At 43.9% G+C, this 12,576-nt stretch overlaps 1 protein-coding gene across 2 annotated transcripts in view; it reads right to left on the bottom strand.

Annotated features, from left to right (window-relative positions):
- SLCO2A1 (solute carrier organic anion transporter family member 2A1) overlaps positions 1-12,576 on the bottom strand; it is a 57,713-nt gene that overhangs the window by 16,336 nt on the left and 28,801 nt on the right. For both annotated transcript variants that reach the window (XM_083616287.1, XM_083616286.1), the window contains exons 3-4: positions 9,729-9,891; positions 3,546-3,767 (exon numbers count right to left, since the gene is read on the bottom strand). In XM_083616287.1, the coding sequence (XP_083472413.1) occupies positions 3,546-3,767; positions 9,729-9,891 (385 nt within the window). The remainder of the gene's footprint in view (positions 1-3,545; positions 3,768-9,728; positions 9,892-12,576) is intronic.

A 12,576-nucleotide genomic window follows, 5' to 3' on the forward strand; every position in this document is an offset into this window, starting at 1 on the left:
AGAATTACTGCTAAAGTCCAAAAGGACAGTTCAAATACAATATTGATGTGCTGTGATAGCAGAGCTTGTAGGGAAGGGTTGCCCTTGGCTATAGGTCAGCAAAACAGTACAGTACTGATTACGTACCTTGGAGCAACAATGAGCTATTTTTTACTTTATTAACACAAAGCTCCATTAAAGCCAATTGAAGTCACCTGCCAGACAGCACTTGGGGTTGAGGAAAAACTGCCTCCAGAAAGGCTATCATTCTTTGAGGAGTGGGTGGTGAAGGAATATTTGACTCTGTCATTTCCAAAACTAATAAAGCTTTACTTTATCAGCCCCTGTCTCCTGACTACAGTCTGATGGGGGAAACAGGAGACAGGAGCTGCTGTTGTAGGAGGCACCGCAAATTAGTGGGACGGAGGATGCCTCTCGTAAGAAGGCCCAAAGTTCAATCCTTGCAATATCCAGTTCAGAGATGACCAGGGGAGCTGGACCAGATGGACCAATAGCCTGACACAATATACAGTAACTTCTTATGCTCACAGGACTGTTCTTTATCAGCTGGTCATTCTGGAAGGAAAGGGCCACAGATAATCTGGGTATTCCAGCTCTCAAACAATTTCCAGGAAGCACATTCATGTTACCAGTTCTCTGATAACATCATGGACAGGGAGCCTGGAAGACAACTTCCAACATCCATGGTCATTAGCTATGCTAGCTGGGGCTGACAGGGCCTGGAGTCCAACAACATCTAGAGAGCCACAAATTCCCCATCCTTGGACTACAGGGCCAATTCACAAGGCCAAGTTGTCCAAACAACATCTAGCCCAGTGGCCCAAATTGTCGAGTGCTGATAGCGGTGATTTATTGCCTACCAATATGACTGAGCTCCGTGGTTTCATTTCAACCATCTTTTATGGCTTGCTAATCATCATGCTTATTATGTTTTTCCCCCCTTCTGCACCAGAAAGGAACATTATCTACTAATTAGATTCTCTTTTCATATCTACAAAGACAGATGGGAAACTCGTTATCAGAAAACACCCCTGATATCTACAGTACTTGGTGCCTGCAGACCTCTATGACCCTTTCCCCTTTCCTGTAATAAGTACTCTTGCAATACCTTTGGACGGCCAACACCAACAAAGCCAATAAAAAAATAAAAATAAAACCATTTGCATTCTGGAACTGAAGGAAGCACTTTTTCCTTCACCTTGCATTTCAGACTTCTTCTTGGCCTAGTTTTACATAATAGCAGGAGGTGACTAGAAGCATTTGAAATCCTGGTAGAGCCAGGTCTTGGGCTTCTCTCCACACCAGATGATTAGATAAATTCAGGGAGGAGACAGCTATCAATGGCTAGTGGAGGCAGCAATACCAAATACCAGTTTCTGGAAACCACAAGAAGGGAGAGGGCTCTTGTGTTCAGGCCCAGCTTCCGGGTTTCCCACAGGCATCTGGTTGGCCACTGTGAGAACAGGATAGTGGACTAGATGGGCCAGTGGCCTGATCCCGCAAGCTATCATTTTGTTCTTATGGAGATATTCAGAATTCTATTGTGGGATGGGAGAGTTTCCTTTCAAAAAGCAACCATGAACACATTTTGGCCTCAAAGAGTAGAATTCCGCTGCCAAATCTGAATGTTTTTTTGGATTATTATTATTAATAATAATTGCATTGAGTGGAGATTTAAACCCTGATCTCCCAGGTCCTAGTGTGAAACTCTAACCACTCTACCACACTGGCTTCTCTGAGTTGCAGGCCAGTCCTCTGCGCCAGTGGCAACAGGATACTGCATCAAACATTAGAGTTGCAAGCACCAGCGGAGGGCTTTGTCCCCCTGCCTCTGGTGCTGGAAGCTGGCCCCACTCTTGGCAGAGGAGCAGGAGCAGCCCAAATGGGCTGTGCCGCCCAAGGACCTCTTCAGGACTGGGAAGCTGCTAGTGTCTTGGACAGCCCCCAACAGTTGTTAGAGGGGCCTCTGACTCTGGGGGGGACGGGACGATAATGCTAGAAAGAAGCTGGAGGAAGAAAGTGGAACAGAAACTAAAATGGGGTAGAAAGCTGGGTTTGTCCCCCTACAAAATACACATAACATAAAGGTAAAGGTAAAGGTACCCCTGCCCGTACGGGCCAGTCTTGACAGACTCTAGGGTTGTGCGCTCATCTCACTCTATAGGCCGGGAGCCAGCGCTGTCCGGAGACACTTCCGGGTCACGTGGCCAGCGTGACAAGCTGCATCTGGCGAGCCAGCGCAGCACACAGAACGCCGTTTACCTTCCCGCTAGTAAGCGGTCCCTATTTATCTACTTGCACCCGAGGGTGCTTTCGAACTGCTAGGTTGGCAGGCGCTGGGACCGAGCGACGGGAGCGCACCCCGCCGCGGGGATTCGAACATCCTACACATAACATCCTACCCTTTAAATCAGTGGTTTAAGATCTATGATAGGAAGGTGGTTGGGTGGTGGTGGTGGTGAGAATTTCTCATGCCAAAAATAAAATAAAATAAAAAATTAACAATTGAATCCAGCTCTGCCCTCTTTTGAAAATAAAAATTTAAAAAACTCACCAAAACATAGCTGTCAACTTTTCCCTTCTCTTGCAAGGAATCCTATTCGGAATAAGGGAATTTCCCTTTAAAAAAAGGGAAACATTGACAGCTATGCACCAAAACTGCCCCACAGCACTGGCAGTATGACTTCTCTCTGTGATCTCCTACTACAGTTTCTACCTACACAGGTGAAGCTCCAGATTTTGAGGGACTCTGAGCAGGCAGCACTCTGTGGCCCCCAGCACTGACCGGCCTACCCCACTCCGCTGCAGAGGTATCTACAGCCACGTGACCCCCATAGTGTTGCTGCTGCAGCCACCAGCCTTGACTTCCCTCTCGTGAGGGGTGACCAAGCGCTGCTGCTGGCTAAGCCCAACCAGGAGTAAGATAGTGAGGTCTTATTCTGTGGCAGTGCTGTAATGGGCTTGGAGCAAAAGCAGCCACTCTGCCTCCAAGCCCATTATAGTGCTGCTGCTGCAGTTGCTAAGTAAGTCCACTCGCAAGCAGGGCTAGAGGAGGAGGTTTGGTGGCTGCTACAATACTGCTGTTAGAGGTGCACTAGGGTCAAGTGGGATCCAGGCAAGGATCAGGGCGCATGAGCCCCAGCAAATGCCTGGCCATGTGTGACTCTTAGTGCACTACTTCAGCTCTCCTAGAAGAAGAAATCATTTCGGCAAACACTACAGTTTTCATGCACAAAAGTGCACCCCTAAGTCACTCCAACACCATCACATTGAGAGGAGAAAGAAAAACTGGCACTCTCAACATAGCCATGTCAGTCACACCACTAAGGATGACTTGTCAAGTCCTTCCAACATAGCAATTTTCATTGCAGGACTGATGAGCTGCATCAGAAGCAGCTCTTCGGTGCGAGCAACGGAAAGACATTTCCGAAACAGCAGATTCCCCACTCCGCCTGCTGCAAAGACATGGATAGCATGGCAATGTAAGCTGGATGGCAAGGTACAACCCTGCTACAGTAGTACACCTTCCCAGGGAAAGGACTTACCTATATACAAGGGAGAGTTGTTTGGCTCAGCAAAGTCATCCACATAGGAGATCCCAAAAGGCTGGATGGGGACTGTCCCAATTCCTGCCAACAGCTGTGCAACTACCATTATTGCCCACATGGTGTTGTCCTCGGCCTGGACGCTCACGTTGGCGCTTGGACACACAAATTCGTTGTTGTTGCAGAGCTCAGTTCTGGCACTTCCGCTCTTGTTACCTGCATCTTGGAACAAGATGATGCAAAAAATAAAATAAAAAATTAATAGGAAAAACAAACAAACAAACTGTGGGAACTCCCAGGCCACTGTACCCAAGTCTGATCTAAAGTCTAGTGCTGGAAACGTAATTTGTCATTGCAAAAGAAAAAGAAGCGGCAAAGCAAAGCATCTCAGTTTGAGAATCACTTTGCAGGGATGTTGCCTGTGCGAGTTCACATGTTGCCTGCAGGTCTAGCTTAGGTCACACTCATGATTCACTGCAGGTGCCCTGGTACACAGCAAACAAATGGGGAGCAGGACAGATGGGGACAATCAAGATACCCCACCAGTTTCTAAGCACCTTTAGGGCCCAGATGACTAAAAGTGAACATGAACACAGGAAGAACCCTCCTGGATCAGACCAAAAGTCCATCATAGCCCAGCATCCTGTTCTTATGTTGGCTAACCAGATGCATATATATAGGCAGTCCACAAACAGGACTGAGTGCAAAAGCACCGTCCCTTCTTGTGATTCCCTGCAACTCATATTCAGAAAATAGCCTAGGGGACATTAGATCCATGGTGGCCTGTAGACAAGTCCATGCACACGCATGCAAAGCACTTCCACACGCAGTTGGAGAGGGAGCTGGTTTTCCTTTCTCGCACCAACCTTGGAGGGGGACGGGACATTTTGGGACAGCCACTGGAAGGGGAAGGCTGAAAGACCTGGAGAACATCTGCTGATGTGCTATGAGGCAGCTTCCTATGTTCCTATGCAGAAGCTCATGCAGAGGCCCATGTCCTTTGTACCTGGCCCATGTCTTTTGTATACAGCACCTTACAGTTTGTGGCAATAGCAATGGAACTCTTTTAAGTGAAATGCATCCTTAGGCTTCCTTAACAACCCCTCATTCCTGGATTTGGAAGACCTGCCAGAACTGTAAAACTTCCTCAATTTAATTAGCAGCTGTCATCACCTTTTTTTCTTTCAAGGTATTACCACAACACTGCTTACAGGGATAAGTTCAGAAAGAGCTTTGAACAAATCTATATCAGTGTGTTTTGTGGGGGGTGTGGGGAGGAGAAAACATCAGACGCCAATCGGAGAATTATTGAAGGAGGAATAAGGGTGGTTCGTCCAGGACTCCTATTTGCTTTCTGATATGGAGGGGGGGGCATGTCTTCTTCACCTTCTTCTTCGCTACAATATATCCATTTATTTCCAATTGTCAATGTCAAAAGGGACTAAAATCTATAAAATTCATAGAAAATCAACGTGCCAATTTGCTCAATTTCTCTAGGACTCCATGACACCTCCCCTGTCCTCCATAATCCCTCAAGCAAGGTGTCAAGACCCTAATCCTGTCAAATCACTCTGCCAAGCCTTTCCTCCGGGCAATGCCAGGTGGCAGACTATGCATACATGGACCATTGTCTTCTCATTACCGGTACTCAGGATGTGCTTATCTGCACATATCTCCAGCTCTGCATATTCCCCCCTCCCCCCTCCATATGTTAATCCTGTGTAACCCAACCTCTTCTTAATGTATTCATGATGTAATCTGTGTAACCCAACCTCTTCTTAATGTCAAAACAAAAAAAAAAATTTTTTTTCTTTCCAGTAGCACCTTAAAGACCAACTAAGTTAGTTCTTGGTATGAGCTTTCGTGTGCATGCACACTTTGTCAGATACACTGAAACAGAAGTTGCCAGATCCTTCTATATAGTGAGAAGGTGGGGAGGGGTATTACTCAGAAGGGTGGTGGGAATGGGTGGTTGGCAGATAGCTGAGATGAGCCTGTTGACGGCTCTTAACGACTGCAATAGGTCTTACAGGAAAAAGCAAGGGGTGAGAAGGTGAAAAATGGCTTTGTCATGTATAATGAGATAAGAATCCAATGTCTTTGTTCAGACCAGGTCTCTCCATGGTTTTAAGTTTGGTAATGAGTTGCAATTCAGCAGCTTCTCTTTCCAGTCTATTTCTGAAATTCCTTTGTAGTAATACAGCTACTTTGAGATCTTGTATAGAATGTCCTGGGAGATTGAAGTGTTCTCCTACTGGTTTCTCTGTCTTGTGATTCTTGATGTCCGATTTATGTCCGTTCTTAATGTATTCATGATGTAACTGGGATGTATTTTGCACTGTATTCTGGGACATGGAGGGAAGTTTCAAAAGTTCATGTCACCCCTTTCTCGCTGTTCAATCTCGCCTTGAACCTGTTGCGCAATAAACTTGGATCTTCTGCAGCTTGCTCCTGTCTCCGGCTGAGCTCATTTTCCTCCACAGGGACCCGCGGACTTAGTCCGATGAGCTGGGTGGCAGAGCAGCCTCGCACCCAGATTTTACCGTAACACTTTCAAATTACAAATTAGCTTTCATGGTGAACAAGCTGTTCATAGGGGAGCAGGAAACCAATTCCAATCTATTAATCAGAGTACTTGAAGTGCCTTTTAGAGTGAAGAAAACAATGCTTAAATATCTGGAGGCGTCTAGGAACCCACATCCAATGCAAAATTAAAACTAATGTTGTGTCCTTGCCACACATGTCAGTTCTCATACATCTTGTGCCTCGTTATTTGTTCGTTTTTACAACTGTTCCACTATTCCCGTCAAGCCAGAGCACTTAACGAGTGGCCCAGAAGACTTGTGGTACTTTGATTGTATAAAAGAGCTGAAACAAAAATGTTGACCAGGTAATTTTGGGCTTTCAGCTAATGCAACATCACTTTCCACATACTGCTACACACTACCACAAACATTCCTGTACATGTTCATTACAAAACCCTTATTACACAAGGCTGGAATGTATTTTCAGAACTCAGGGACCTTCTTAACTATCTTAGATTTACTTCCATAAATTCAATTGCCATGGGGGGCATGTTAAACCTATCGCCTGCCAAAATAGAATTTTTGTAAGTGAAACTGGTTTGGGGTAAATAAGAAGAGAAATGCCAGCTATACCAAGGTTTTGAGGTTTCTTTGTTTATATAAATGCTCCCATCTTTGGTTCCTGCCACTTAATAAAGAAATGGTAAGCAAATCTAGGAGGACATAATGGAAAACAGAGAGCTTCATTATTTCCTGCCCTGGTACACACAACTGGCCTAAGTTATGCCTTTGGCTAAGTGTGTGGAGAGTAATATATTTCTGCGCATGGGGATATTAAAATGGTAAATGAGGGCTTCGGGTTCAGAACAAGAAACAAACCTTCTTACAAGAGGATACCAGGGGCCTAGCCATAAAAATGAAGCCACCCCGTTAGTTGTTGCAATACAAATTAATATACTGCTGTGAGTGTTTAAGATCTTGCATTTAATGATATTTAAGCTCTTTACATTTAAATAAATATGAACTATATTACTATGTGAATTCATGTTACTATTCCTCAGCAGTAGTGTAAGTAAGACTGTATTAGAGGTTAATGTGTTGAGAAGCAATAATGCCAATGGGTGGCATATTACAAATGTCCTGTCTTTACTAGCATATCAGCTTGCCAGATGGAACAATCCCCCCTCATATCTCTGCTGTTCAGAGGGTTCTCTCTCTCTTTCTCACTCATGCACGCACGCACACTGTGGAGGCACACAGGGGCAGGGGGGGGGAACCCTGTTGTGCAGAGCTTCTGCTTACAGGGTTCTATAAATGTATCTGCACAAGTTAAGAGAACATTTGAAATAAAAAGTAGCAGCAAATAGCAGTTTTGGGTAATTTTTACCAAGAAAATGACATGGGGGAAATGATTAAACCTTTCTCCCCAGGCCCATAGCACTGGGGCACCCACTGCTGCTTTTGTTTTTCTTAAGTGTGTGAACTCCCAATCACTGAATTAAAAAATGCATATAAAGTAATGGGTAATTTGACCCTCAGATACCCTGTTCAACATTGCAACCCACTTCATTGTATAGGATTCCATGTTGTATAATGAAAGTTTACTTATTTAAGGATTCCACCAAGTTTAAAAATAATAAAACTGTTGTTTCTTTAAGAAGGATTAGATATAGTTTCCCCCCTCTTGCCTGATTAAACTAATTTGACAAGACTCTGGATTAACCATCAAGAAAAAAAGAAGTCATTCCATTGAAGGAGGAGGCCTTATCTTTGGAGATAAAATCAAGGCACTTCCATCAGAGAACTTCCCATTCACAGATCTTAATGAGAGAGGATCTACCCTAGATTCTTCTGATAATTGTGGCAAACTGGGACATCTTCTAAAAATCCCTCAAGATGTCTAGTCCTAGTGTGAAAAATCTAAACATCAGAAAATTCATCCTGCACACATAGACCATTGTATTTAACTAACCTTTACTCTGAGTAGTCTTATTAAAATCAATGGCCATGACTAACTTAGGTTCATTCATCCCAATGGGTGTACGTCAAGTAAAAGTTAGTTGAATACAATACAGTCTGGAGTATGTGTATTTTTTTTAAGGTGAACCTTATTTATATAGCAAGAATGTTACCAATATGTTTGCAACAACTGATAACTTATTCCCTTTGACTACAATGAATTCATGTTTTCATTGGGATTAGTCTTTCCATTGGCCATTTATGCAGCAGCAGTCAACCCACTGCAGACAACACTGGTTGTGATTTTGGACTACGGTAAATTCCATGGAGAAACACTTGTGGGAAAACGTTAGGCTAGAAGTAAAAAATCTGTGTAGATGCTACAGGACAGATCCATGTGCTAGATAGCAAACTCCTGCTGGATCCCACTTGCAAGATCTTTCCTGCAAAATCCACAACGATCTTCAATTCCATGACGTATTCTGTTATGCTTTTTTTCCATGGGCATAATTCAAACAGGAGAAGCTGTGGTGTGGGTTTTAGGGGAACTCGGATGCAATTCCTGAGCCTGCCAACAACTTTTGACGCCTTGATTTCCCCCTTTTTGGAAGGCAAGTGGGAACAATGTTTTTCAAGCTTACTTCCTGGCTATGCTACAGATAAATATCATGACAGCAGAACTAAGAGTTGTTATTACCTGATTATATTGTATGATTAGAAGGTATTGAAGGAGCCACATGTATGTGCCAAACTTCCTGGAGGAATCGTCCCGCAACTTTCACACATCTCTTTCTTTGCAGAGAAGATGGCGACAAGCCTGATTTGCAAACAAATGCCTGGCACCATATCAACTAATGCTGGCTGGTGCCAGCAGAAGCAACAAACCTGCCGGTGCCATTCGTGGGCAGAGGGGATTATGGCTTTGCTACCTGGCATGAAAGGAAACTGGGGGGCGGGGGGGGGAGAGAGAAATGCAAGGAAGCAAAGCCGATCACCTGATCATTGGTGTAAGCGCCACCCCTCGCTTTCCCCGACACAGGATTCTGGCAGAGGGAAAAGCATATACAGAGCAGCTATGCTATGCTAACCAATCCATCATCAGGTAGGAGCCCTGCACATTTTTGGTGGCGTCAGATAATAGTGACACTTTAAAAGAAGCAATTCGACGCAGAACAGCATCTACTGACACAAGACATGAACCAAAACATTCGTTGCCTTGGGCTCCCTTGGCAATGATCTGGTTTGGCACACCCATGACAGGCAAGTCATTGCACAGAGACCGCAGCATGCCTCGGGGGACGTTGGAAGCCTGGATGGGTAAAAGCCAAGTGCCTCTAATGTGCAACTGCATTTGCAGGCTTAATTTCCCAGGGAGAATAACATACCTACCTCACAGGATACTGTGAGAACTAAGCTACCAAGGATTCTGAAGCAAAACTGCTGTTGCATAGACCTTGACTAAGGTCCCATCTGCACTATACACCCTGAAGAAACTACATTCCCCAGGATTCTTTGGGGGAAGCCATGACTGTTCCCAGCGGTATGATACTGCTTTAAACGTATTGTGCAGATGGGGGCCTATGTTTTATTAATTTATGTAAGCCACTATGAGGACACAGCAAACATCGTTTCACAAAGTCCCCAAGCCATCAGAGCAGAGAAGGGCTGAGGCATATGAGATATTTGGAAATATACATACTGGTTTGTGCTGTGGTGTATTCATATGGGGCTGAGAGAAAATGTGGAAGAGTGAGAAGGAAGGCCCCCAGTGCCAACAGAAGGCCTCCCAGGCCAATTATCCTAGGCCGGTGAACTCGGCTGCCAAAGTAGCTCACAAAGATGATGAGGACAACATTCCCGATCTGTGGAGACATAAAAGTGCACAGATGAGAACGTCAAAACAGACCTGAAAGAAGACACCAACCAGACAAGGAGGCACCTCAGTGTCTCTGCTTTTACTTCTGAGTTTAGTTTATTCCGGGATGGCCCACCTCTGCTTTTTGTGTACGAGGTAGCAATTTCCCCCCCTGAAGACATACAAAGAGGCAGGCTTCATGGTATTCCCCAATGAGAAAAATGCTTACAGGTAGAGTAGAGCAGGGTTTGGCAACGTGACACCCACGAGTGCCAGTCTCAGCAAAAGATCTCAGTAAACATCCTTTCAACAATCCATAACACAAGACTGTTTGCTCTTTCTGCGTAGTTTCTGTTTGCATGGCTCAGCCTCTCCTACACTGAACATGTCCCCTTAAACATGCCCATGTTTCTGTTCTGAACAGGGACAAAAGCATCCTGTCTGTGAGGGTTGCAGCGGCTGATGAGTGCTGTTTATGGGATGGCTATTTGTGGGGGGTAGGCCCATGTAACTTTGCAATCCTATTTCTGCTCTTCCAGATGCCACAACCATTCTGCCATAGCCCTATGGCAGTCATTTGGTGTTGCATTATGCTTCCCCCCACCCCAAATGATGGTACTCATTTGGCATTATTCTAGGCTCAAAATTTGGCACTCTCTCAAAATTTCACTGGCCTAAAAAGGTTGCTGACCCCTGGAATAGAGGCTGTAAAACATCTCCTACTTATCTTTAGTAGGACCGAAGTGTTGTGGCTGGGTGTAGCTTAAAACAGGCTACAGCAGTGCCAAGAAGAGAGCTCTCCGAATGCCTAGCTTGCTAGAAATGGGATGGGCAGTACAGAATTGGGAAAGAGTGGTTCAGCCATCTTTATCATCTAAGACCTTGTATTGCTGGTGAGGCCTCTTCAGGATACAGCAGTGTAAATAATCAGGATGATGAAAACAGCAGGCATAGCTCAGAAGTTATTGTGTACGAAGGGAGAGTGAATCTAAAACAGCTTTATTGTCTGTGTTAGAAGCATCCGCCACCCAAAATCAATTGAGGGCCGAAAGCAAACAAAAAAGAACATGAAATATACTCTGAGTCGAGAGTGGATTTCATGCTCTTTATTCAGCTCATAGTGGTGAGGAGGGAATGAAAGTCCCCTCAAAGTATCTGCTTTATATACATTATTTACACAATGGGCCCCACGTGATTGGCTAATTCCGGAATTCTCCTGTAGGCCAATCAGGTTGTGGATTCACTTCTATCTGGAGCAGGATTGGGTAGCTCCTGCCGACCAATCATACTGCTGCATTGTTCTAGGACCAATCAAACTGCTGCATTCTGAATCCTATTGTTCTAGGACCAATCAGACTGCTGCATTTTGGATCCTATTCAACTCAGTACATAACAGAACAGTTTGGAAAAGGAACACAACAGTGGAGAAGGCAGAAAGAAATAGATTAAATGGATGGTAGTTCAGAGCAAAGGATTAGAAGGGCTAAGGGCCAGTTCACATACAACAAGATTACTCAACATTTGATGGTCTAAAGATTAATGAAAATTATTCTATTGGAAGCACTGCAACTGATACCATATGAAGCTCCTATCTGTGATCTGTTCTGGTTATTTGATCTGTGAAGGCTAATTCGCATGTGCAAGTCACTGCTTGATACAATAGCAACCGAAAGTAAACATGCCTATGTTGAACACTCCCCTGGGTGAAAGCAATACCTATGATCGTTTAAAGGAAAAAGCAGGGTAGCGTGGATCTTTTAAACACATGACACTTTCCAAATGTTAAGTGCCCACGATTTACTTGTTATGGTTGAAAAGCAATAAAGCAGCAGGATAACCAACAAATGCAAATGTATTTCTGAGATTGTATTTAATAAATTCTCTGGAGCATTTAAATGAAGGAATTCATTTTATACATTAAACATTCGCACACAATGCGAGCATTAGATGTAAGTATGTCCTCACCAGAGATATTTACAATAGAAAAAAAATCCACATCAGCATTCATTTCTATTATTTTTGAAATAAAAGAGATGCTAAAGGTACTTCTGCTCTGTGGAACACAAATGTTTAATTGGTATGTACCTAAATAGTGACGTCCAATCAGATTATTGTGCAAATTTGGACTGTGGAAACATCTTCATTTTAAACATCTTCATGTACCAATAATGGCCCCAAACAAACATTATTGCTAAACAATCTAGCATTCTTTTGCACCATTTTTTTTTCACATAATGCAGGCCCACACAGCTCAGTTGAAGATGTTGGCTTACACTAAAGTAAGGATCTGCCCTATGCATAGTTCAACACCCCCCGAATGCATTCTTGAATGGTCAGTACTGCGCAAGAATGTGGACATGTGATTCAAATCAGTCCTCTTGGTGTCTGTTAAAGGGTCTGGATTTTAAAATCTGTTTGGAAGTATGTGGATCTATGGGTTTGGCATGAGCCAATTCCCTTGTTGTCTCAAAACATTTACATGTTGCATGAGATGTAATGGTTAGCCATAACGTGCGGGTTACATAAAGTTAGAATTGCACTGGCTTGGTCCAGACTTTCAGACTAATTTAACATTTGAAACTACAGTAATTGTGCCCAAGTTTCCTTTCTTATATGCTTACATGGGCTCCCCTCCCTGGTTTTGCGGCTTTTGGAACCAATTTAACAAATAAATGAGAAAAACTTTATAATC

This window comes from Podarcis filfolensis, assembly GCF_964270895.1.
Source record: "Podarcis filfolensis genome assembly, chromosome: 5".
Taxonomy (NCBI): domain Eukaryota; kingdom Metazoa; phylum Chordata; class Lepidosauria; order Squamata; family Lacertidae; genus Podarcis; species Podarcis filfolensis.